This window comes from Rosa chinensis, chromosome 5 (genome assembly GCF_002994745.2).
Source record: "Rosa chinensis cultivar Old Blush chromosome 5, RchiOBHm-V2, whole genome shotgun sequence".
Classification (NCBI taxonomy): Eukaryota; Viridiplantae; Streptophyta; class Magnoliopsida; order Rosales; family Rosaceae; genus Rosa; species Rosa chinensis.
In genome coordinates this window covers 39,422,480-39,449,671 of record NC_037092.1, presented here as the reverse complement: position 1 = coordinate 39,449,671, position 27,192 = coordinate 39,422,480, and the positions used below count along the sequence as shown (strand labels likewise).

General features: G+C 40.6%; 1 protein-coding gene across 2 annotated transcripts; it reads left to right on the top strand.

Moving 5' to 3' along the window:
- Positions 1–13,348: 13,348 nt before the first annotated feature.
- On the top strand, positions 13,349–16,152 carry LOC112166504 ((-)-alpha-pinene synthase). 2 transcript variants are annotated; one of them, XM_024303370.2, is made up of 7 exons: positions 13,349–13,570; positions 13,656–13,935; positions 14,040–14,433; positions 14,707–14,925; positions 15,012–15,150; positions 15,242–15,490; positions 15,589–16,152. In XM_024303370.2, exons 1-7 carry the CDS (start codon positions 13,436–13,438, stop codon positions 15,880–15,882), a joined length of 1,710 nt encoding a protein of 569 aa, XP_024159138.1. In that variant the 5' UTR covers positions 13,349–13,435; the 3' UTR covers positions 15,883–16,152. The 2 variants fall into 2 exon arrangements, with proteins under 2 accessions (XP_024159138.1, XP_024159137.1); XM_024303369.2 differs by having other exon boundaries at positions 13,653–13,935.
- Positions 16,153–27,192: the final 11,040 nt, after the last annotated feature.

Here is a 27,192-nt window from a genome sequence, read left to right as displayed (position 1 = left end):
ATGGGGTATCACATTGTTCATCTTCTACCTTGTGTTTGTCTCTACAATCTCTATTTATGGTTGCTTCTTGTATAATAAGCTGGGGGCTGCTTTTGACAACACGATGGCTTTCCAGCTGGTCAGCATTGTTGATTATTGGAACTTCTCTTACTACTTCTGCAGAGAGTTTACACGGCATGAGGACGTGCCTTAAGTTAAGGGGGCGGGATTGTTAGGATCCGTTTGTCTTATGGGTCAAACTCTTACATGTTTTATGGCCCATATTGTATTGTGGGCTTATTAGACTTATGAACATCTTATATAGTTACTGAGATGTACTGGAAGACTATCATTAAAGAATATTAAAGTTTTCATTTGCTTAGTTTCTCTTTGTTTTCCTTTCCTTCCTTTTACAACCGATGTCGTTCCACGATTACGATCCTGAAGGCTCTGCCGACCTAGTGAAAGCCGGTTTCAAAATGGCGACAATGGGGCTGAGCGAGGCAGCAGTTGTCATATGTTGACTTCACCAATCTGTTCAATAACTCATTGGATGTGTTCGTATTTGCCAGCCACGACTCATTGGATGTTGTCGATGGACTTGGCGGTGGAGAGTGACAGGACCGAGTCGCGAACTGATCCGAAGAAGATCCAAACTGCGTCATAAGGTAGAGATGGTTGTGCTTGCAGAAGAGGACGGAGGTGAAGCTCCAGAACTTGCCTGTGGTTCTTAGGGCTTGTTGTGTGCTACACAATATATGCGAGCTGAGGAATGAGGAAATTGATCCCGAACTGAGTTTTGAGTATATTCTAGGTGGGTTTGCTCCAATTCGGTGCCCAGAGCATTTACTTGGTGCCCAAATCATTTTTTTTTCCTTTTCTTTTTTAATATTTGGTAGATGGGGCTGAAGGCCCCATAAAGAAAGAAAAAAGAAAAGAAAAAAAAGTAAGTTTTATCTCTGGGGCAGGGCGGGGGGTGGAATAGAGATTTATTAAAGATCTATTGGGGGCAATAAATATTTTAAATTGATGTAATCTCCCCGTTTTTTCTTAATCAAACTTTTATTCGTCTAATTTTAAGGAGATTAGTTTCTATTCTAGCGACCGAAAGGTTTATTGGGAGAAAATAAACCTCTCCAACCCCCTATGAGATCTCTGACAACTTTTTTGGGGACCTTGGTGAGATTTTATAAACTTTTATTGTCCCTACATGTCTATTGGGGGGGGGGGGAAATAGAGGTTTAATGGGGGCAATAAAGGTCAATTTGGGGGCAATAAACCTTTCCGGCAATCTATGAGATCTCCGATGACCTCTTTGGAGACCTCTAGCGAGGTTTTCAGAGAAGTCCAGTGGGCGGCGACCGGTGACCTGAATCCAGCAACCGATGATCGGACTCCGGCGAAGTTTCCTATGGGTTCTCTCTCTTCCCTTCCACTCTCTCTCTCTCTCTCTCTCTCTCTCTCTATGTAACAAAGGGATTAGGGTAAAATAGTCTTAAAAAAAACAAAACTTAATTGGATCTCTCTCTCTCTCTCTCTCTCTCTCTCTCTATATATATATATCTACGTAACAAAGGGATGAGGGTAAAATAGTCTAAAAAAAACAAAACTTAATTTGATATTAGGGAAGACTTTATTAGAGTCTTTATGGGTAAGGAGGAATAAAAAAAATTAATTGAGTAAGTGCGATAAATGACCCTAGAATTAGGGTAAGTGGACAAAAATATTTTTTTTTTCTTTGACAATAAAAATTTCATATCAATTCCATTCACGTAATCTATATATCTCGGCTATTAGTGTCAAAGGCTTCACCAATATACCGGAGTGGTAGCTCACTCAGCCACCATTTCTTGTACCAAAAAAAAAAAAAAGCTTCACCAAAGTATGATTTGACTAATATACCATTGCCAAAATGAATAAAACTCAAATAATTATTAAGTTTAAATGGTCTTATTGAAAATAGGTAAAGTACACAGTTATCCATGATCATTGAAAAAATTGAACATATTTCGTTTACTAAGGTTTGTAACTAGGGTTGTAAATAGGCTCGATACAGATCGTGTTCGACTCGTATTGGGTTCGATTTTACCTCATTTGGCTCATGCTCGTAAGATAAATGAACTGAGCTTGAGCTCAATATTAATCTCAACAAAAAAACAAGCCGAGCTTGAACAAGGATATATTCAGCTCGTCTAGCTCATGAGTAGCTTGTATTTTCCATGAGTAGCTCGAGCTTGTTAAAGCTAGGCTCTTTTGTTAAACCTCGACTCATGAAAATTTATACTATAAAAAAAATATAATTTTCTAATCTCAATTCTTTAATTCTTTTTATTACATTCCTTTTCAATTGGAAGAGAATTTGAAAATTTAAGTAAAATATATTACAATAAATAACAATATTTGTGCAACAATTAAATCAAACCCTAGCAACCACTCTAAAAAGAAAAGAATTGAGATTGGGCAGCCATAAGTTTTTCACTTTTCAAAGTCAAAACGCATAGAAGGATTCTTAGAATTTTGATACTGAAGCTGTTTTTGTCATGGAGCCATAACTAGGTAATCTACTCGATTCTTTCTTAAGTAGCTTTATTTATAGATCGTAGGTCATTTCAATAGTTTTGTATATGTATTAATTGATTTTACATGTTCACAGAGAGTCAAATTGCACTTGTAATTGAGCAAAAGTGATGCCGTACGAATTGATTTAGTATCTGATGATGCTGATGGAAACAACACCCAAGTTGTAGGAGATTTGAAAGACCCAAAAGATGAAGGAGATGAGAAGGACCCTAAAGCTGAAGGAGATGAAAATAGGAAACTGTATCTGCACGTAAAAAAAAAAAGAAAATCTAAAGTTTGGAATGATTTTACAATGGTCAAGGTGAAGGGTGTTGATAAAGCCGAGTGTAATCATCATTGCAAATTCAAACTTTCTATGACTTCTGTTTCTGTGTGAGAATACGGAACGGGAACTAAGCATGGATCATGATGGGGGAGGGAGGGAGGGAGGGAGGGAGAGAGAGAGAGAGAGAGAGAGAGAGAGAGAAGCAAGTATAGAGGTTCACCTTGCCCTTGAGGCAAGGTTACATCCACTTAGAGATTCCACTAGTAGTGAGGCCAAGTAGCCTTTGGTAGTGATACAAGTTGGGGATCATGGATCCCATCCCTTCTAAGAATGGGAGAACTTCCTTTTATAGCTAAGGGAAGTCCCATTCTATTCTATATTTCCGATGTGGGACACAATGTACATATTGCTTCTCTTGAAGCCTCTTGGAGATCATGGAAGGGTGGCCTCCCTACGAGGTACCTGCCGACCTCCACCATAGCGAGGTAGCTCGGGTGTCGAACTACCGGATGCATGTCGCAGGAGGGACTAACCATGTCATGGGGCCCACCTATGAGGTCGTTGCTTATGCTTGGCGGCATGTGATATAGGCGGTATGTACAAGTCCCCCAAGTCCCCGAGTAAGAGGCGCTTCTTGGTTGGGGAGTTCAAATATGATGCCGCCAAGTATGAGTGATGACCTCGTTAAACGCCATACCCATACTAGTCCCCCAACTCTGTGAGCAAGATGGGACTCTTTGGGTCTTGTAAAGTCTTCCATGGCAGGTAGGTGGCACGGGGGCTCATTATCGAGCTAGTACCTGCAAATAAGATAAGAGTGTACAAAGAGTATATTGATCGCGCTAGGGCAATATAAGTGACATTTGAGGCAAATACATCGAGGTGCATGAATGTTTATATGAGATGCATGTTACACATTGTGTGTATGCACGTATTATGTAGTGTTGACATAAGGCGCACAATTTGAAGATGTATGTGGTTGTGATAGTATAACGAAGTGCATATGATGCATAGATGTGTGATGAACACAATGACGCGAACATAATGATATGTATATGTTGTATGCATGTGATGCACATGTGTTAGGACCAGGAGTGTTATTACTCGCCGAGTCCCCCAAGTCATGTAGTTAGTAAAATCGAAGTTTAGACTTGAGTTCGCTCGTGTTGAGTGGGTGATAGGTTGTGTGAGTGTTGGCCTATGGTCTTATTAATGGGATGTAAAAGAAATTTAATTGTTGCGATCAACAATAGGTGAAAATTTTCAATATTTCCATTAATAGACCATAGCACAAAAGTATGAGCGTGAAGCTCAATGATAGTCCCGGTCGGGTACTACCTCCACTTGTGATAAGTGGTATGAATAAGTCCCCCAAGTGTAGAGAACGCTCGGGAGGTGAGATGACTCAAAAGCAAGGGATTGGACCTTAGCTTACCCGTTGGGGGTACCTCGCTCGGGGCAAGGATTTGGGTGCAAGGAACTGGACCTTGGCTTTTGTAGGGGAGCTACCCTTTAGTTATCCCGTTGGGATACCTCGCTCTAGTAGAGGATTTATGAGGGCCTGTAGGCCTCGTGTTTAGCGACGTTGGTACCCGTTGGGGTATTGTATAGGCGTCGGCCTCCAGTACCCTTTGGAGGGCCCGGTCTCTAGTACCAGGCTAGGTAGCGAGAGGGCTTGGTGCCTCTAGTACCCGATGGGGTAGCGCGAGGGCTTGGTGCCTCTAGTACCAGTTGGGGTAAAGTGAGGGCTTGGTGCCTCTTGTACCCGATGGGGTAGCGTGAGGGCTTGGTGCCTCTAGTACCCGTTGGGGTAAAGTGAGGGCTTGGTGAGGAAGGATCATGTACCTGAAGGCTCATCAGAGGCTTGGGTGAGGAAGGATCATGTACCCGCTGGCTTATCGGAGGCTTGGGTGAGGAAGGATCATATACCCGCTGGCTCATTGGAGGCTTGGGTGAGGTTGAGGGTAGGGTGTCCTGCATGTACCCATGCACCCGCTAGCTCTTGGTATCTGGTGGCTCGTGGTACCTGTACATGACCCTTGCTCAAGGTCGGAGGTTCATACCCAAACCTAGGGACCCTCCTTCTAGCGCCAATGTTTCTGTGTGAGAATACGGAACGGGAACTAAGCATGGATCATGATGGGGAGAGGGAGAGAGAGAGAGAGAGACAAGCATTTATAGTGGTTCACCTTACCCTGGAGGCAAGGCTACGTCCACTTAGAGTGTAATCATCATTGCAAATTCAAACTTTCCCGAGTGTAATCATCATTGCAAATTCAAACTTTCTATGACTTCTGTTTCTGTGTGAGAATACGGAATGGGAACTAAGCATGGATCATGATGGGGGAGGGAGGGAGGGAGAGAGGGAGAGAGAGAGAGAGAGAGAGAGAGAGAGAGAGAGAGAGAGAGAGAGAGAGAGAGAGAGAAGCAAGTCTAGAGGTTCACCTTGCCCTTGAGGCAAGGCTACATCCACTTAGAGATTCCACTAGTAGTGAGGCCAAGTAGCCTTTGGTAGTGATACAAGTTGGGGATCATGGATCTCATCCCTTCTAAGAAGGGGATGACTTCCCTTTATAGCTAAGGGAAGTCCCATTCTATTCTATATTTCCGATGTGGGACGCAATGTACATATTGCTTCTCTTAAAGTCTCTTGGAGATCATGGAAGGGTGGCCTCCCTACGAGGTATCGGCCGACCTCCACCATAGCGAGGTAGCTCGGGTGTCGGACTACCGGATGCATGTCGTGGGCGGACTAACCATATCGTGGGGCCCACCTATAAGGTCGTTGCTTATGCTTGGCGGCATGTGATATAGGCAGTATGTACAACTTCTGATACGACGAAGGATTAAAATATATGTATCTACATATTTATCGAAACTTTGAAAAAGGAAGATATCGGAAATATCGGGGATATAGGAGAAAATATATCGTTTTGAAAGAATCAATTTATTGGAATTACATATAAATACATATGAATGTCAACTTTATTTACATCCAAAAAGATACTCTAAGTGGTTAAAAAGTCGCTTGCTGATCTACGAAAATGCAATAATCAGACCAAGACACATGGCCTATATAGTGCAAATTGTAGTGATGAACATGATAGTTATAGATCTCCTTAGAGCTACCGACTGTTTCCTCTATAAGGGGATAATAATGATGAATCCAATTGGATGACTGATCATGTACTTCTTCATATTGACTACACCCATAAGCGTCATAGCCAAATTGATTGTTGCCTTCATGAGATTCATTTAATGTCCCACTGTGTTCTGTGCCCAAACTGGTAGAGTCAAAACTTAAAGAAATTGAAGAAACATCATATGGGGTACTTTAATCATCAGTTGCACCTCTAGTCCTCTTCCAATATCGGGTGTTCTCTTGAGCACCATGATCAGCTGTTCTTGCTCCGTGGTCTTCATCTTGGGTGGTATGATCAAAATTACCATCACATGTAAATTGGTTTAATCCTCCACCTACAGAAGATTGTCCATATTGAATAATTGAACCTTTATTTTCTTTCTATTGTTCAACTATAGAGTATAGACTACATAGAGTCACAGACTAAACAGTACCAAATGATTCATATAATTGCACCACATTTTTTTACACTCTTTTGCGAATCATAACACAATAGTCTGTTCTCTTTGTCTGAAACTTTAATATAATTGAGGCCAATCCCATATAATTGGGAAAGATGAAGTGAATGAATTACTTTTTGAATTTGTTTCATCATGAATTCTCCTTGTCCAGATTCGTCTTTAGGGAATTTCCCCTCACTCGGATTTCCCTCAAATGAAATACTCTTCACCCAAATTCGCTTTGAGGAGATTTCTCCTCACCCATATAACCATATTCGCTTTGAGGAGATCTCTCCTCACATAGATTTGTATTTAGAGAATTACTTCTCACACAGAATCACCTTGAGGGTATTTCTCCTCACCTGGATTCTCCTTAAGAGGATTTCTCCTCACCCAGATTTCCCTTAAGGAGATCTCTCTTTACACAGATTTGTATTTAGAGAATTACTGAGTTTTTTTTTTCATCAGATTTTACAGATTTCTTTACTTTATCGGGGATATATCCTAAATATCTAACATATCGGAGATATTTGACGATGTCGGAGAAATTTCGAGGGAAATTGTAGAAGATAAGATATTAACCTGCTAAGATATATCGGTCTGTCGAAAAAGGGAGATATCAGAGAACATATCAGAAATATTGTAGATATTTCAATCCTTGGGTACGACAACTCATCTTCATAGACATATTTCTAATTGCTTGGCACGAAAATTGGGAGATAAAAGGCAAAAGTGTTTAGCTGGTGACCCAACTAGTCTTGAAGGAGCGTGTGCCAGTCTTATAACTTACAAGTATGATAAACACAAGATAAGGGATACTATGTCAAAGATGTTTTTAGTTCATGAATACCCCTTTCGTATGGCAGAACATGCATTTTTTTTAATATGCTACTGAAAATTTTGAATCCAAGATTTGAGAAAATTTCTCTTGTCACAATGAAGAGTGATTCTATAAAAAAAAAATCTCGAGAGAAAACGAGAACAAAATAAATGATGGCAGGTGTCAGTAGGGTAAGTTTAACTTCAGATATATGGACATCTTACCAAACAATTGGTTACATGTGTCTTAGTGGCCATTTTTTGGATGATGATTGGAAATTGCAGAAGCGGATATTGAAGCCACCTCCTCACACTAGAGTTGCAATTGCTGATATTTTCAACTATCTTCATGATTGGGTTATTGAAAATAAGATTTGCACTATAACTTTAGACAATGCCTCAGCAAATGATGCAGCAGTCAGAAATTTGAAAGATAATTTTGCATTGAAGGGAAGACTATTGTTGAAAGGGAAGATTTTTCATGTTAGATGTCCTGCGCATGTATTGAATCTTATGGTCCAAGATGGTTTGACCGAGATTCAAAAAACTATTTTGAATATTCGTGAAAGTGTGAAATACTTCAAAATGTCGCCATCGATCACAACTTCATAAGTTTGTGGAGATTGTTAAACAGCTGCAGTTGCCAACATCAAAGTGTTTAATTCTTGATGTGCCGACACCTTGGAATTCCACATATGCAATGTTAGAAGCTGCTTTGGTAGTCAAGGAGGTTTTTCCAAGATATCAAGAATGTGATCCATACTACCAGTGGCTACTAAGTGTAGATAATTGGAAAAAAGCTGAAAAGGTAGGTCAATTTTATGGAAATTTTCAATGAAGCTACAAATATCTTTCATGGTAGTGATTATCCAACTGCTAATTTAATTCTTCCTGAAGATCAAGCAAATTTTAAATGATGCATCTATGGATGATTGTGATTACATGCGTGAGATGTCTTTGAAAATGAGTGCAAAATTTGATAAATATTGGGGAGATTGCAACTTGTTAACTGCTATTGCAGTAGTTTTAGATCCTCGACATAAGATGAAGTTCATTGAATTTTGCTTTCCAAAAATTTATTTGGGTTATGAAGCTGAGTGACACATCAAGGCTATGAGGGAATCTCTATATCAGCTTTTTGAAGAACATGTTGTTGTTTATAGTTCTAAAGACGGATAAGTTTGCAATTCTAGTGTTGTTGCCGTTACTGATAAGAAATTTATCACTAAAAGTAGAGTCAAATTTAATCTTTGGTCTCAACAAATGGATACAATTGAACCTCTCAAATCTTACCTGGATGTATATTTGGAAGAAGGTCGTTGTACTAATGAATTTGATGTGGAATTCAATGTCTTGAATTGGTGGAAGACAAGTACTGCTAAGTTTCGAGTTCTATCAAAGATGGCGGTGATATATTATCCATTCTCATTAGCACAGTTACTTATGAATCTGCTTTTAGTGCTGGAGGTAGAGTTCTTGATCAATATTGGAGTTCCTTGAGGCCAGATATAGTTGAAACCTTGATTTATATCAAAGATTGGTTATGTTGTGAGTATGGAGTTTCAACGTCAGTAAAGGTTTTTTTATTTCATTTTTACTGTAAGTCTTTTTATGTACATAACTTATTGCGAGATTGTTTTTCCACTAATCTTGTCTCTTTTATTCTTTTTTATAATATAGAATGATGAGGATTCAATGGAAGAAATCTGCTTGTAATAAAGGTATATATACATGTACGAACAATCTTCTTATTTTCATAAAATCATAATGAACAATCTTATTTAAAGTTATTAATATATATATATATATATATATAATTTTTGTTTGTTTTTATAGATGATGAAGATTTGGTGGGAGTTTGCCTGGAAGGAAGATTGAAGATACAAATAACCACCTTTGAATCAATATGTTGAAGGCCCGATTCGTGTTTATTTAGTGTTCATCATTTTGAGTTTAATTATTCCAGATAATAAAAGGGATTTGTATGATGGTTAGACATCAAATATGGATTATTATTTTAAATTTTCTTTCTACCATTTAAAAATAAATAAATTTAAAGTCAAATGAGCCAAGCTAAGAAATCGAGCCGAGCCTAGTTCGGGCATAAGAAAAATATTCAAGCCGAGTCGAGCCGAGCTTTTGAGCATGAAAAAAAAAATCAAGGTTTAGTCCGGCTTGAGCTCAATAAAAAGCAACTGAGCCGAACATGCTGACCTTGGTATTTGCTCCGACTCGACTCATTTACACCCCCTAAAAAGAAATCATAGCTGTACAAAATTAGCGCTCACTAAAACAAACAAGCCTAAACTGGGCCAAAGCCCCCTACCTTCCCAAACAATGAGGAGTTATCGGAATAATAAAATATACCTTAAAAAACCTTAAAGCTCAAAAGCTCAAAGGAAACCTAGTCCAAAAGCACAACAAGCTGGCATGGCTTAGCCCAGCCCCTGCCACACTGTGCAACACCGTCGAAAGCACCACGCCACCCACCACTGCCCCAAAGATCTTAACGCACCTCCAGAGAGTTTTGACTGCGACCAAAACCCACCTAGAAACCTCACATCTTGATCCACCATTGACCTTCGCGATACCGTCGCGTAGCCATAACCGTCGCCATCTGGTAACCAGCCCATGCAGTTGGACACCAGCCCATGAACTGATGCTCTCGATCTCAACCACCTCAACCATCATTGTCCTTCCACCAAGCAAAGCCTCCCCAAGACCCGAGGGCAAAACCTATAACCACCACCCCTCTTGCAGCAGCAGCACCACATCATCACCACCAAGATCAGCGCTGATGCTGGGCTATCACCGGACGAGCATCGCTTGACGAATGCCGAAATGTACCTAGGGTTGAGAGAAGAACCAGTGGCACTCTCAATAGGTAGTTTATTTTTCCATTAGATTAAAAGTATTGATGAGGGTTTAATGCTTACTAGGCCTGGGCATTTTAGCTCAAAAGGCCGAAAATTCGGACTGGACTTATCAGAACTGTTAGGTCAGGGGCTAGACTTTGAGAAGAAAAAAAATACATCAAAAATAAGGCCCGGACTGTTTGTATTTTAACGGGCCGATCCCGGACCCTGGTATCCGTAAGCCCGAAAGCCCGAAAAGCCCGATCTATATATTATCCCTCTTCTTTTTATTTTATTTTTTGGGATTAGTAGCCTAGTCAACATTCTGTAGGACAAAAACTGTTTCTCACTTTCTCTTAGCCTGACCATTTCTTAGTTTCCCACTTTCCCCTTTCCTAAACCGCCAACCACTTCTCTTAGCCCGACCCTTTCCAATTTCCCTTCCAATCGATTCTCAACAACGATTATGCGAATGGTATAGCTGTTGGTTTTGCATACAAAATACATATCTTCCAGTTCTTGCTTTCACGTTTCTCTACAAGATTTGTCCTTCTCTTCATAGTATCTCTATCCTATCACCAATAAGTTAATTTATCATGTTTTATACAGGATTCATTTTCACTACAAATGCTCTATGTGATGTGTCGGTTATTGTTGGTTTTGGTTATACTCTGATAGAATCCTTCATTTCTATACTAATGTTTTTCTGTGGTAGTGGGACTTTGAATCTGGTACTGTCATATACTAATGTTTGTGGGGAGTTTGTGACTGTTGGGCATGTTTATGATTCAAGGTTTATAGTTTGTGCATGTTGGCTTGTGCTTTTACAGAACTGGAGTCTTTGGGACAATCAGGTTGTAAGATAATTTTGATTGCAACTAGCTAGAACCGCAGCAAGCTTAATAGCTTGTTTGTTCTTGAAATGGAAAGATCTAAAAAATTTTCAATTCTGTTATTGGGCCCAAAAAGCCCATAGGACCGGCCCGTTTAATAATGGTCCGGGCCGTAGAGGTCCTTGAAAATGAAAACCTATTAAACCCGGCCCGAGATATTCAGGCTTGGTCCCGGGCCCTGTAAAATCCATATTAGGCTCGGCCCATGCCCAGGCCAAATGCTTACTTTGATTAATGAAATGCGTTTGCTTAAAAAAAAAAAAAAAAAAAAAAAAAAAAAAAAAAAGATAAACATAAACCGTCCTTTTTGATCATATAAAAATCAAGATTTATTTTCCACATGATCATATATATATTATATATATATTTTTGCAGGTAAGGGCAAATTTTCACTATGTTGTTTAGTGTAAGTACATCACCCCTCCACTCACTTTATAGTCTGGTGGAGACGGGCTATTACAATGATTGAGACATCTTTTTATTATTTAATATTGACACGTTTTAGGTTCTCAATTTAATAATATTGAGGAGGGTTGAATGCTTACTTTGATGAATGAAATGTGTTTGATAAGAAAAACAATAAACATAAAACATCCTTTTTGATCATATAAAAATCAAGACTTATTTTCAACATGATCAATCATATATATACCCCTGCACTCACTTTATAGGCTAGTGCAAACCGACTATTATATTGATTGAGGTCTCTTTTTCTTTCTTTCTTTCTTTTTTTTTTTTTTTTTTGGAAAATGAGTTGATTTCATTAGATAATCAAGCCATAAAACAGGCCAGAGTCTAACAAGCACTTATACAAGCAATTCAGCAAATAAATCAGACAACCTATCTAAGCCAAACTAAACTCATTAAAGTCTATGGGATGCTCGCATGAAGCAAGTCTAACTAAGCAAGAACAACCTCGCTTTTTAAGGAAAAATCTTTTATCTAGTCTAATTTGTCGGCACGTAATTGTGGTACAAATAACAACTAGAAACATCTTAGAAAAGCTCATAGAGATTACCATTACCTAAAAAAGACTTGCATCCAAATGTCTAATAGCAAAAGAACTAGAAAATAGCAGCTAACAACCTCGGCAATAGGTTGGTGTTCTTGCCTTTCTTTGAAATATGCTGGCTCGAATTGAGCCCAGGCCCAAAGGCCCAAGCCCAAACCCAAGCTATAGAACCAGAAGCCCAAATACCTTGCCTGGCCATCGTCGCCGCCGCCGCTGGCAACAGCTCCGGTGGTAGGCCCTTCCGCCACACCATCTATCGTCAATCAGCAAACCACCAAACCCAGATGAATCTGGGTAGGAAAACCGCCAATCTGCCTTGATGTCTCTTCTACCACGATCCACGCAAGTCCTCCGGCATTCAAACCGCAAGTCAGCCGCCTACGTTTTCCGACGCCCCCTCAAGGTCACCATTGCCCGGGAGAAGACCTTGCCCCACCACCACGGTCGATTTCTCAGATTCCAATATGCAACAATCTAGACAACGCCCAGATCAGAGCAAAACCTAGACTGAATTCGCCGCCATCGAACCATAGGCTGGAACTCCCTCAACAGCTGGTCAGAAAAGCCTCCGAACCAGAGGCCTCTCGTCGCAAAAACACATTCGTTGCAGAGACTCGCCCCGCGCCGCCGTAGTATCAACACTCCATGAACGCCTCCTTGGCGCCTTGCCCGAGGAAAGAGCGCCGCCGGCAATAGAAACCTAGATTTCAAAGCCAAGATTGCTCCGAGAAGCTCGGAGCCGTCTTTTTGTACTTATTTCTTTTAAACTACAAAACTCAAGTGGTATCTTTTTCTTATTTAATACTGACACTTTTTAGGTACTCAATTTAATAATATTAATGAGGGTTGAATGCTTACTTGAATTAATGAAATGCGTTTTATAAAAGAACAATAAACATAAAACATTCTTTTTATCATATAAAAATTAAGACTTATTTTCCACATGATATATATATATATATATATATATATATATATATATTTATTGTTGCAGGTAAGGAGTATGGACAAATCTCCACTTGTTAATATATATATATATATTGTTGCAGGTAAGGAGTAAGGACAAATCTCCACTTGTTGTTTAATTAGTCTACATGACCCCTCCACTCCATTTATAGTCCAGTCGAGACAAGCTATTACATGGATTGAGGTCTCTTTTTCTTGTTTAGTACATGTTTTAGATTCTCAATTTAATAATATTGATGAGAAAAGAGAGAGAAATAAATGATATAAAAAAACACATTCAAGCGTGAAGTACATGTGAAAATATTCCTAGTTCTTATTTTATTAATTAGTGTCCTGCCACTGAGCTGATATCTATTTAATGAAGCGTCCCTTTGCCTATATAAGCATATCTGCAGACTCCATGCAAGTACATACGAATCTGATAAGCATATCTGCAGATTCCAGTACATACGAATCTGATAATTAAGAAGCAAGCAATTAGATCATGTCTATGGCTACAGATCCTTCCCCATCAAGTCAAGTACCACAAATTGCTAAGCCTGTAATTGTTCGCCAGACAGCGAATTTTCAACCAAGCATTTGGGGAGATCAGTTCATCAACTATGATTCTCAAGACATTGTAATTAACTAATCCTCTAACTCGGTCTGTACGTTTTTATGGTTTTGACTCATTTTTTTATGTGGCTATTTGTTTGTTGTAGAAGACTGAGGCCCTTTGGCAACAAGAAGTCGAGGGACTGAAAGAAGTAGTGAAGAGAGAAGTATTTACAAATGGGAAAGGTGATTTTTCCCATGAACTCAAGTTGATCGATGCAATCCAACGCCTTGGCGTGGCATACCATTTTGAACAAGAAATAGAATATGCACTGCAACACATCCATGCTACATATCATGATCAGGATCACTACCGTGAAAATGGCGATCTTTACACTACTGCGCTATGTTTTCGATTGCTAAGGCAACATGGATATGATATCTCATCTGGTATGTAATGATTAAATTTTTAATGCAAGACAAGGGTAATTGTATGCTTTTTACATTCTTATGCTAGTCAATGATGTCCGTGTTTTAACATGTTATTCAACCAGATATATTCAACAAGTTCAAAGATGCAAATGGTAACTTCAAAGAAGGCTTAGTTGTCGATGGGTCAGCTATGCTGAGCCTCTACGAAGCTGCACATCTTAAGGTTCATGGAGAAGATATACTAGAAGAGGCTCTTGTTTTCACCACTACTCACCTCGAGTCCGCAAAATCCAATGCGTGCTATGGAGTACAAATGACTGAACAAATCACTCAAGCCTTGGCGAGACCTCTGCGAAAAAGTCTAGAGAGGATATGTGCCAAGCGTCACATGTCAATTTACCAACATGAAGATGAAGCCTCACTCATCAACCACAATGAAGCTTTATTGAGACTTGCAAAGTTGGATTTCAATCTTGTTCAGTCTTTACACCAAAAAGAGTTGTGCGAAATTACTAGGTAATTAATTTTTTATGGGTTGGTTATGGTATTGTGATGTTGTTATATGCTCTTTAAAAAAAATAAAAACTCTCACTCACCCTATCCTTACATATGTCAATGAAAATCGGATTACTGAAATTATAACTTACCAATAGGTCACAGCTCACCGACAATGCTCATTTGCATGTAGTTGTTCTTTAATTAATGATCAGAACATTATAGAGTAAACTGAAAATTTATCAAGTTTACATTATAAGTATGAACTAAACTAATTTATACTGGATGTATTAGGTGGTGGAAAGAACTAGACTTTGAAAGAAAATTGCCTTTTGCAAGAGACAGGAAGGTGGAGTTGTTCTTTTGGATAGTGGGAGTATATTTTGAACCCCAGTACTCTATTGGCAGAACCATTATGACAAAAGTGTCTATCCTCCTAACTGTTTTGGATGATATATATGACGCATATGGTACATTTGAAGAACTCGTGATCTTTACTGAAGCAATTGACAGGTTCAATATATATAAATTTTTAATTATTTATATAACTATGTGTTCAAGAATCCTAGTATGTAAATATTCTTATGAATATATTTCAGGTGGGATGTCAAATGCATAGATGAACTCCCGGACTATTTGAAAATATTCTATCATGAACTTTTGAATCTTTTCAATGATATTGACAAAGTGATGTCAAAGGAAGGAAAATCTTACCGAGTTTGCTACGCAATACAAGCTGTACGTAATACATGATCGATATAGAACATTGAACCTTTTTATTTCTAGCTAGTTCATTGGCTTATAATATATATATGTGTATATTGCTTAGATGAAAAATCAAGCTCGATCATATTTCAACGAGGCCCAATGGTTGCACGAAGGACGCACTCCAAGCATTGAGGAGTATATGAGGGTTGCAACAGTTTCTATTAGTTACACTTTTCTAACAACCATTTCATTACTCGGCATGGGAGATATTGTAACGAAGGATGCATTTGAGTGGTTGTTGAATGACCCGAAAATTGTTAGAGCTTCCAATATCATCTTTAGGCTTATGGATGACATTGTTTCCACCAAGGTACATATACACATTATACGTAATTGTGAGTTCTAATTTTATCATCACCTTATAGCAAACAACATGATTAACTATTTTGGATCATTTTATTTTTACAGTTTGAGAAAGAGAGAGAGCATGCACCTTCTAGCATTGATTGCTATATGAAGCAATATAGTGTTTCAGAGCAAGAGACAATTGATATTTTCAACAAACAAATTGTGGAATCATGGAAGGATATAAACGAGGAGTTTCTTAAACCAACCGCCGTGCCAATATCGGTTCTTATGCGCGTTCTCAATTTAACAAGAGTTGCGGATCTCCTTTATAAGGGAGAAGATGGATTCACACGGGTTGGGAAGATGACCAAAGATAGTGTTGCTGCAGTTATTATCGATCCAGTGCCACTGTGATCAAGTTTATTTAAAGGTTACTTGTTCTCCATATATGGGAGATTGTTGTTTACTCTTTCCTTGATCAATAAGATACAACTCCAATACTGAATAAGGTCGAACCACTTTCCGTGCATGTTGAAGGTGTTGTTGGGGCTGCAAGTTTGTTTGGAATAGTGTGTATTGTTTCTCAAGTTTGTTTGGATTGGAGTGTATCGTTTCTCAATGTTTGTTTGGAACATTGTGTATTGTTTCTCAAGTTTTTTTTGTAGTGTAGTTTATTGTTTCCAATGTTTATTTGAAATGGTGTATATTGTTTCTCAAGTTTTTTTTTTTTTTTTTTGAGCAATAGATAATTTCATTACTTATCTATGACTAGAAGGTACGTACATTATATGCTGTTTTATACCAAAAAAACTAAATGGCACAAGCTGCCAAGCAAATGACAAGTAACCCTCATTGTAAACAAAATGAGCACAATTATTAAAACCTAGCCATATGAATACAAATCCATACTACCTAAATCCTTGCCATACCAACTCTAATCACCTAGAGACTTCGATTGGTGTACAACTAGAGAAGCCAAACTTAAATAGCAAAAGACCTAAATTCAAATGCTAGGTAAAGAGAACATGGAGCTTAGAGCTTCCCTTTGCCCTTATCTTGAGGGCTAACCTCCTGAGTAGTAGTAGCAGTAGGGTAAGTGAGACGTAATGGAGTCACACTAACCTATTTTTGTGAGCGAGGATTCTTGGTCTTGCTCCCAAGTGGTCTTCCCACCTTCTTCTTTAAAATTCCACGCTCAATCTTGTTGTCAGCTTCAACCAAACCTAATGAATCGGCTTGAAGAGTAAGAAGTTTACCACTCAGAACTGTTTTAAACTTCTTTGGAGAGGGGGTAAAACCTCCATTCCTGTTTCTTTTCTTGGGTATCACAATCTCCATCTGTACAACTTGCATGGGAGTAGTGGAGTAACCTCCGTAGACGCCAAAGTTGCTGCCAAACCCGAGACATCTATGCCCTGCATGCACAGCAGCCATGCCATGGCCTGCTGCACCACAAGCTTTGTTGCCTTATCCTCTATCGTAATTTGCACGGTGCCATCAGATGACTCCAATCTGGATGTCAAACTTTCCAATCTCTGAATAACAGGCTTCTTTTTCTTCAGCAAGGAAGAGGAAGGCTAGGGTAAATCACGGCAACTCTAAGCTGAGAAATAAAAGGATCCCCCAGATGTAGAAGGGCCGCTAAAGTGTAAAACCCTAGATGTGGAGATTACTGCATTAGGCTCTTCACACTTGGCCCCGAAATGGGTAACAAGGCCACACTATGAGCATCTACCTTTGAGATGTTCAAACTGAAATTTCAGAACAAGTTCAACCCCTCAGTCAAGAAAATCTTAAGCTCAAGGAGAATAGGTTTCGAGATGTCATGTGAGAAGTGGATACGAATGATTCCTTTCTGAAATACCTTCTTGTCATAATCCAGATAGCCACCCAAGAGGTTCCTAATGAGAATAAAATTGCCAGGTTCTTCATAGAGAGAAGGAATACCCGAAAACCTAACCCAAATGTGAACATGCTTCATTGGAACACTGTTGTATTCCTCTAGACATACCGAAGCACGATCAAAGAACCAAACTCCCCCTCTGAGAACCTTATTCCGTTCCCAGGTTCTTTGGAAAGAAAGCAAGAAGAGATTATCATCTTGTTACCGTACCCTGAAGTCTCTCTCCACCATCCATGTGCGGAGAAAGTGAGACTTGAAAGCTGCAGAGTCCACAGCTTTCGAGTTAATCGTTTCCTAAGAAGAAACAATTGAGAGGATTTGCGCACAGGGCTTCCTCCAATCTTTCCCAAGTTCAGGGCTTGATCTCCATCAGCGAGAGCCAATGAGGTGGCAAAGGTAGCAGTCACGGCATCTATGGAGGCCATTGAGGAGTGGGAAGTGAGGCTGGAAGATGAAAATGGCGAGGTTGCAGTTCCGCTGCTAGGGTTTGGAAGAGAGAGACTCTAGGATTGAGAGAAAATCTCCTTGATTTCTATTATCAAGTTTATCTTAATATTTCAAAGACTTTATAACATAATATTATTTAAATATTTTACAAAAAGTGTGATTCATTTAGTATTATTATTAGAGATATTACATCTGTGGCTGGAAAAAAAATTAGAGATGTATGACAAACTTTTTGATAATGTAGGTAAGGTTAGGCTTAGGGTTTGCTCATGCACTGTCCAAGCCCTTCTTTCTGCAGAAAACGCTTCGCCTTGCTCCTGGGGTTGAAGCGGATATATCCTTCTTCTTTGAAAACTTGGTAGGGATGTGCAACTCATGCCATTTTCTGATGCATGATGAGGATCGTTGTCTGGTTAGTATTGTGGTTACAGCACATAATAATGTAAAGAGAGTGGAGATTACAACTCCATCCTTGAGTTTTAATGCAAGTACATTCATGGAGGGCACCTTCCGCTTCCAGGGTGTACAAACACCAGTACTTCCACTTGTCAACAGGGCTCTATTTGGGCATGACACTTCTGGGCGCAAGCCTGTTATACTAAGAGAGAAGTTGCTTCCCAAAGAACCTGAAAATACCCTAGCTTTGGTCCCAGCCTCTGACCTACTGGACGACACCGAGGCTCCTCCTAATGATAAGGCTATTATTGTCTCTGAACCTTCACAGTCAGTTCCAGTTGAGGAAGGTGAAGAATTGAAGCAGTCTGGGAAGGCATCTGAAAGTGAAGCAAATGTTCCTGGCAATGTGGAGCCACGAACTGAGAAGAGATTATGCACTCCCACCTCTGAAGCCTCTCCCAAAAAGCTTAAGATTTTGGTCCCGAAATTGTTTAAGCATAGGGACATTCATGATGCACCAACAAAGAAGTTGAAAACTTCATGCTTCCCGAGTAAGTTTTCAGCGAGGTCTCTGGGTCTCCTTGAAGCCCCTGGAAGCATTCTAGTGCCGAAGGAGCCGATGATGGAAGTGAAGAAGGAGCCAAAAAAGAAGAGAGGAAGGCCACTTGGATCGAAAAATAAAAATCCACCCAAATTAAAGAAGATCGCTGCAGCACAGGCGACCTGCTTTGAGTACCTTACCAAGCCTCCTAGCCCTAGTGAGAAGGGCAAGGAGAAAATTTAAGTTATTCTTGTTTTGTGACTTAGCCTATTTACTATGCTATGTGTAGTTTATAGGCTCACTTGGAATAAGTGAGCATTGATCTGTATTAGTGAGTGCTGCTAGCATATCGCTCGTCTTACTTGCCATATGACCAGTGATTGATATGTATTTGTGCCGTTCTGGCCTTAGTGAAATGAAAACCCTACTATTATTGATTCAAAAAAAAAAAAGTATTATTATTCATAAATAATTGTGTTGTTGTCAGATATACTTTGAAATGAAAACTTTTTCCTATGGAGATGATCAAGATCTCCTTCTTTGTAAATAATTGTGCTGTAAACAAAGTTTGGTAAGTAGGGAAGAGGATATAGAGTTTGAGTTGTGTTCGCTGCGGTGAATCATGAAACTCTAATGATTCTAGGTTATCATGTTGAAGTAAACCCTTCCTTCTGGTTATCGAAGTGGCGATGGATGATAGAAATTGAGTTAGAAATATGCTAGGTCCGATGTTTGTTCATCTTAAATGTAATAAATAAATATTAAAAAAAAACACACACACAATAGTCTAAAATACAAAGATTTATTCGTCTATAACTCCATTAAATCATCAACAACAACAATTGGTAAGCTTCTGCTTGGAGTCATTTTTTAGGCATAAAGTAGAACACCGTATAGGCTAGACTGACTAGACAACAGTTCCAACAACCAGCCACCGCCTCAAGCTCTTGAGTGACAATATATATGAAGAATAGTATGGGTCTGCAGAAGAGTATGGGCCTGCCGTATTTGTCGGGGAAGAAAATGAATAGTTAGCAAAAGCGCAAACTTAACCAAATGAGTAAGTGACGCACTCATCTTATGATGCTAGTTAAATTTGAACATGTGATCACTAAGATGTCAATTTATTCCAAATAACCAACAAGTCACAACTCATCGGTGAGTGAAATGAAACTTCGGCCAAGTCTTATTAAATTTTTTTTTTCCTCATAAACATTAACAAAGTGCAATAGGTCATAGGACCACCATGATGAGGATTGAATCGATCAACCTTACCCAATATCAAGGGCACATTGAACTTATGCTTTTGTCTATTACACTGCTCTATATGTGTTTATGTCATAACTCGATGGTTAGGTAAAAAGTATAATAGATATAGAGTGACATAAAAAGTATAGTAGTTCACCTCGCATCTAAGGGGAGGCTACATCTACTTAGAATGTTTCACTATGAAGCTGGCTAAGTAGCCATTGTAGTAATATAGGTGTGGGGACTGGGGAGATCATGGATCAAGCCCCAATTTTCTTAGAGGAAGAGAGGTCCTTTTTATAAGTAACTCCATTACATGTTTTCGATGTGGGATATGTAGAGTAGAATTGCTTGTCTTCAAGTCTTTTAGAAAGCATAGGAGGGTGGCTTCCTTACTAGATATTGTCCGACCTACGATCATGTCGAGGTGATCATGAGAAGAACATGGTGAGATGACCAAGATATCAAGCTAAGGTGAAATCACAAGCGGGGGAGGCATGAGATGATAAAAAGGAGCCTTAAATTCCATACGGGAGGCTGTGAGATCATACAAATGAGGCCTTAAATCTCGCCGGAAGGCCATGGATCTAGTCAGGAAGGCAATGAGATCGTGTAAAGGTGTCCATAAGGCCATAAATCTTGACCGGGAGGCCTCGAGATCATGCCAAGAAGGGCATGAGATTTTGAATCTCAACTGGGAGGCCATGAGTCTTGCCAAGAATGAGGCCATATATCACATACAAGAGACCATAAAATGCTAATATTAGTGATCATGCCAAGGTGAAAAGGCATAATGTGCGGGAGGCCATGAGATATCGAACAAGAGGTTGTGAGATCATGCAAAGGAAGCCTTGGAGAGAAAAGTTCTTTAATGCAACAGTTGCTTCCTCATGTATTATTCTAGGATATACTGGTGGTAACTTATGGATCAGTAGAGATTATCTTATTTCACTTTGTATGGTTAAGCAGATATTTATTAGATCTTGGAATTGATTGCATAGATAGTGTTTTCTTGTTTTTCCCTATATGAGTGCGTTTGGGGGGGGGGGGGGGGGGTCTTTTTTGCTCCCCTGCTTATAAGCAACAACAAGAGTAGTGTTTGGTAAATCAACTCCACGCCTGGTTCTTTCAGAAGCCATGGCTTTTAAGCTGGAAAAGCAGAAGTCAGAGCACCCTTCCTTTTGGAAGCAGAAGAAGCATCGCCTACTGTAGCCACATCTACCGTAGATTAATGACACTTTCATAATACCAATGATTGCCCTCCCTTCCTTGAAGAAATTACACACGGCCTCCCTCAGTCCAAGTTCTGGCGATCGCAGCCTTCTTCAAATCCAATTGCAAAGGCAATCCAAAGCCACCAAATCCATCTCTGTGTACACCAAGGCGAGCCTCCAATTTCCAGAAAGCTGTATAGCTCACTTCCTCAAATCCGACATGTACGCCGAGCTAGTCGTAGCAACTGCCAAACATGACACTGATCACTATCGACCAGGACCCTATGGCATCGATAGTGGTCGATGACCATGGTGATCAAGAAGGGATCGTTATGATGCTTCCTTATGGTGTCTTCATTGCGACTAAAAGCAATCGAGTCCCACTCCACCTGGAAGGTGTGGTAACCGTGACTGAGTCCCAACACCTCCTGGCCTCGAGGGCATTGCCGCTTCTGTGCGTGGAGAGTTTTGGTGCTCTTGGGGCGCCCCCATGTATCGTTAGAATCTGTCCGTAGACTTCAATGGCGTTGGCTCCCATTGCAGGAGTACGATACTACGAGAGCTGGCCGCTTTGAATGAGGTGCTCAATAGCGTTTTTCAGTGCCCAGCAAATATTGGTAGGGTGGCCGGCTTCCTCATGGTATGTACAGTATTTGTCGTTGTCTCGCGGTTTGGTCTAACCAGGTTTGGTCTAACCAGGTTTGCTCCGCGGTAGGGGTGAGATGATGTCTTTGTGGTTATTCCAAATTTCTTCATATGAAGCGGTAAGTGTGGTGTAAATCTCGTATCGAGGTGCCTTGAATCTCTGGTTCTCCTTGTGTAGGGTGCCACCGTATGGCGCATCACGATATCGACTGCTTGAGGAGTTATACTTTGGCTTCTCGGGGCTCTTCCAGTATTGTTTGTCCCTCTTGTCGTTGTAACCTTGTCGCTCTCGTGGGATTCTGTCATGTTGGACAGGTTTGTCCCTTATGGTGTCCTTGTTCCTCCTATCGGTGGTCCCAATGGGGTTGGTGAGTTGGGGTGCATTAACTGGGTGTGCATTGGTGTTGGTGTCGCGACCAAAGGTGTCATACTCGGCCTGCGCGAAAGCGGTAGCGGCATTAAGGAAGTCGTCATATGTCGCATGGGGATTGGTGTTGATTTGTAATAGGAAGTATCCTGGTTGAAGTGCCTGCTTGAATGTCGATGCCGCTAGGGCTGGGTCAAGGGAATGTCACTGTGTAGCTTGCTTTTGCCATCAGCGGATGAAGTCTCGCAATAGCTCGTTTGATCGTTGCTTGAGCCTAAATAGGTCAGGCGTCGTGTGATTGCCACTGCCTCACAGAATGAACCTGTGGAGAAATTTGTCCCTGAGCTCCTGGAAGATATTGATGGAATTAGGGGGGAGGTTAAGAAACCATCACAAGGCCTCATCTGTTAGGGTTTCCTCGAACGTGTGGCATGCCATTGCGTCTATGTATCGGGTTCCATGTAGGAGGGACTGAAAGACTTCCAAGTGGTGGTATGAGTCTCTGGTGCCATTGTATTTCTCAATCTTGAAGGGCTTGGCCTCCTGTGGGCGCTTCTTGGCTTGTATCTGGGGAGTGAATGGTCTCATCTTTCCCTGGAAGACGGTCATGATCGATTGCCAGCTGATCCTGCTTTCGGCGCTCTCAATCCGTGCTTGCAAGGAGGCGATGGTTTCGCTCATTTGGAGCAACAACCGAGTATTGGGATCGGGTGGAGGTGTATTGGCAGGTGTGGCTGTATTTGCGCCCGAGGCTCCCGCCATATTGGGGACAGGCTGAGGTGGTGGCGTTGTATTAAATAGATTTGGGAGAAAATGGGAGTTCAAGTAAATCACTTGTGGTCCTGTGCTGGTGTTGCCTAGAGTTTGGCCTGTGGGGCTTCCAAAGGTTGCATTTGGTGGCACGAAATAGCTAGCTAGACCAGTGCTTGGGTCCGTAGTGAGGACTGCTCCGGGTGTGGAAATCCCACCAATGGTTGGTATCGGGGTCTCCTGTTGATGGGCCTGGTCTAATGCCTCATTGTTCTCGACCTGCCGCTGGAGTGCCTCTTGGAGAATACGATTCTGGTTCTTCATATTTTCGACCTCTCGGCAAGTTGCCACAAGTACCGTGCGCTCAGCCTCAGCTTGTGCACGTGTCTCCATTAGGTCATGCATCGCTATCTCAAGTGCGGTGGTGGCGTCTGTGGTCATGACCGAGCATGCCTCAGTGTTCGGGCTCAAGAACTCGAGCGTGCGCTGGACCTCGCGGGTCGCTGCCTCGTGGGGCGGGTCGTCACCATTGGTATCGGGAGTGTTGGTAGCCATGGGTTGTGTGTTGTCCTGCTAGTAAAGGGCTAGGGGAGTCCTTCTAGCGCCAAATGTTTCAGCTAGGCCTCATCAAAAAGTCCGCGGATTAAGTGGGCCGATGGAGGCCCGCCGGCCCCGCCCATTAAAAAGCCAGCCTTGGTGGGTAGAGGGCCGGCCCTTCAGAAAGCCCGCAAAAACCCGGCCCGGCCCTCCAAAAGACAGCTAGGCCAGGCCCGTAAAAGCCCGTAAACTATTATATATGTATGTGTTATATATATATATATATATAAACACACATATATCTATATAAGTGTGTGTGTGTATATATATATATATATATATTTTTTAGAATGAAAAAACCTTTTTTTCCAGAATAACCAAGATTACATAAAATGGGAATGACCAGTGGTGGACATAAGTTCCCCACTCTCCTTCCTAAGAAAAACTTCTGTTACGGGTTCGTCATCCACAATGACATCCATGAGCCAAATGGGCCCAACCCCTAACCAAACTAATCGCCCCTCAACTCGGGCTACAAAATAATACCACTTCCGAGAGTCACGATAAATTCCTGCAGCCAACGTTACGAAAAGCCACTTCCCCTTCATCAACACTGTGTCCCAAACCAACCAAGCCACGTGCAAGAGCAAGTCACTACTATATTGACAACAAGAAAGCACTGAGAGTAAAACATATAATCCCCGGAAATAACACCATATCAATGGCACTTCATCCACACTGACCCGGGAGTCAAAGTACATCTTCACAGCCAATCTCAAGAAGAAAAATACTCCCTTCGACACCATGACCCAAAACCGCCAGACCACATGCAGGAGCTTCCCCATTACTTTGACCGCAAAAAAGTAAATTGAATACTTGGCAATGACACGACACAACCACTATACTAAGACTCCAAACCCTAGCTCGAAAGAGTATGGACTTATTAGACTAAGCCAAAAAACTAAACCAGAAAATAAAACCCTAAAAGAAGACCAATAATACCTACTACGAACAACTATCCTCTCCACGACCGCTGCCTCCATCTGCCCGATGGCCACCGTCATCCCTCTGCAAGAGCATTGGGGGATAATGAAACATGACCACCGCCCTCTTCGACATAGCAACTTGATGCCAACCCAGCCACCGATGATCACCCATCCAAAAACCCCAAACATCAATTCAGCCCCATAACCCAATTTCAGATCTCGAACCCACAAGGTCTCCAGCCATCGCCATCTTCCAAAACCACCGATGCATAGCTCTTTAGGCTCGAAACTGTCAACCATCATCTGCCCTGATGTATTGCAATATCTTCTTGCCGATCCCGGAGGTTCCACCATGTAATACTGCAACATCGAATGTCAAACCCAACCAGATCGCAACCCCATCTCCAAACTGCAAACATGGCATCCCAATCAATGGCATGTGACCATGTTAGAATAGCCAATCCCCAGTTCAGAGAAGCCCTGCTTGATCTAGCCATCAGAAAAGCCCACACCGCTTTCAGAGGAGAGAGACGAAACATGCCGGTAAAGGGTAACTTCCCATAGAAACTATGACCCCAAGAAAGCCACACAACAGACGATCCAGATGCCCGTCCGGCTGCACCTGCCACACACCGGCAAGGCATAACGCCGTCGCTGATGAGGGTAGGCCGCCGGACAAGCAAAATCCAAGTTTTTGTGAAAACTAACCCTAGCGCGTGAGGCGCGTTCCTTTTAGTCGCTACAATCTATCAATCTAAATTAGTTCTTGTTGTGCCTTACAAGATTCTTAGGGATATAAGTATATATATTTATAAACACACACACACACACATATATAGATATATATACTTTATATATATAAGAATATGTGTGTGTGTGTGTGTGAAGTTCTCATACTTCTATATAGAATATGTGCATATATATTCTATATATCATGACGACGGTTAACCAATTCGATTGGATTCGAAAATATGGTGAAATTTGCTAAATTTTTTATCACACTCATAATTTATTGTAATAATATCATCCAACGGTCGGTTTTTCCATTTTTATTGAATTGATAGGGGTTGCTCTTTGGAGTGTATGATATATAAATATAGGTTTATAAGAATAACTAAGTTTGATCTCGTTGATTGAATTCGAAACGAGAACCAAAATGGCTGAATTTTTTTACAACCACCATAAAACATTACAATCTGTCTATCGAGCGGTTGGTTTCTCTAAATTCATTTTCTACTTCATGGTTGCTTTAGAATGAATCTCAACCATTTAAATGCAATGTAGAAGTGATACAACTTTACGAGGCAAATTGATATAGGCCAACGTCTTTGTAATTAAAATAGAAATTTTTATCTTATGTAAACGCACATCCATCGATAGGATATTAACAGACGTGATGTGAAAAAATAAGCACGTTTCGAAGTCGTCAAGCCATCAGTCAACCAAGAAAACATACAAGTGACGACGGTTGACCAATTCGATCGGATTCGAAAATATGGTGAAATTGGCTAAATTTTTTACCACTCATAATTTATTGTAATAATCCCATCCAACGGTCGGTTTTTCCGTTTTCTTTGAATTGATAGGGGTTGCTCTTTGGAGTGCATGATATATAAATATAGGTTTATAAGAGTAACCAAGTTTGACCTAGTTGATTGAATTCGAAACGAGAACCAAATAGGCTGGATTTTTTACAACCACTATAAAACATTACAGTCTCTCTATCAAGCGGTTAGTTTCTCTAAATTGATTTTCCACTTCATAGTTGCTTTGGAGTGAACCTCAACAATTTAAATGCAACATATAAGTCATACAACTTTAGGAGGCAAATTGGTATACGTCAACGTCTTTATAATTAAAATTGAAATTTTTATCTTATGTCCACGCATATCCATCGATAGAATATTTATAGACGTGATGTAGAAAAATAAGCACATTTCACGGTTGTTACGCCATCGGTCAACCAAGAAGACATAGAAGTGACGACGGTTGACCAATTCGATCGGATTCTAAAATATGGTGAAATTGGTTAAATTTTTTCCACACTCATAATTTATTGTAATGATCACATCCAATGGTTAGTTTTTTTATTTTCTTTGAATTGATAGACGTTGCTCTTTGGAGTGTATGATATATAAATATAAATTTATAAAAAAATTAGTATCTTTAAAGAATTATTTGTAAATAAAGCCTGCAAGGCCAGGCCCAAAAAAACAGCAAGGCTCAGCCCGCAAAAGCCCGCAAGGCCCGCTTTATATGGACGGGCTTGGATCATTTGATTTACAATAAAGCCCGGCCCGGCCCGCTACTATTTAAAAATATAGTAAGGCCCAGCCCAAGCTCGCTATGAATGGGCCGGACCAGGCCTGGCCCAGCCCATTGATGAGGCCTAGTTTCAGCTGTCTCAGAAGGGGTTCGATCCAGCTAAATCACGAGATGTTCTGGTCTGCTACTATCACTATTGGTTTCGCTTATCTGTGAAACAAACAAAGGTCAGAGGGAAGACCGGGTATGTCGGCCTTCAACTCTCCAGTGTCTAAATCAGTATCGTTATAAGATAATGATAATGGAAAGCTATAGTAAACAGTTACCTCTTTGGGTCGTTGGAGATGTCCCTAATGTAGCAGATTTGTGGGAGCTTGATCCCGTTTCTTTCAGTGTGGGATGTTCGGGGTTCCCGATATCGCCCC

What these genes read in the sequence shown, in the direction of transcription:
- LOC112166504 (XM_024303369.2), top strand. Translation starts at nt 13,436, where the DNA reads ATGTCTATGGCTACAGATCCTTCCCCATCAAGTCAAGTACCACAAATT. An exon ending in TGGATATGATATCTCATCTG is followed by an intron (nt 13,936 to 14,039) that starts GTATGTAATGAT and finishes TTATTCAACCAG; the next exon opens with ATATATTCAACAAGTTCAAA. An exon ending in GAGTTGTGCGAAATTACTAG is followed by an intron (nt 14,434 to 14,706) that starts GTAATTAATTTT and finishes TGGATGTATTAG; the next exon opens with GTGGTGGAAAGAACTAGACT.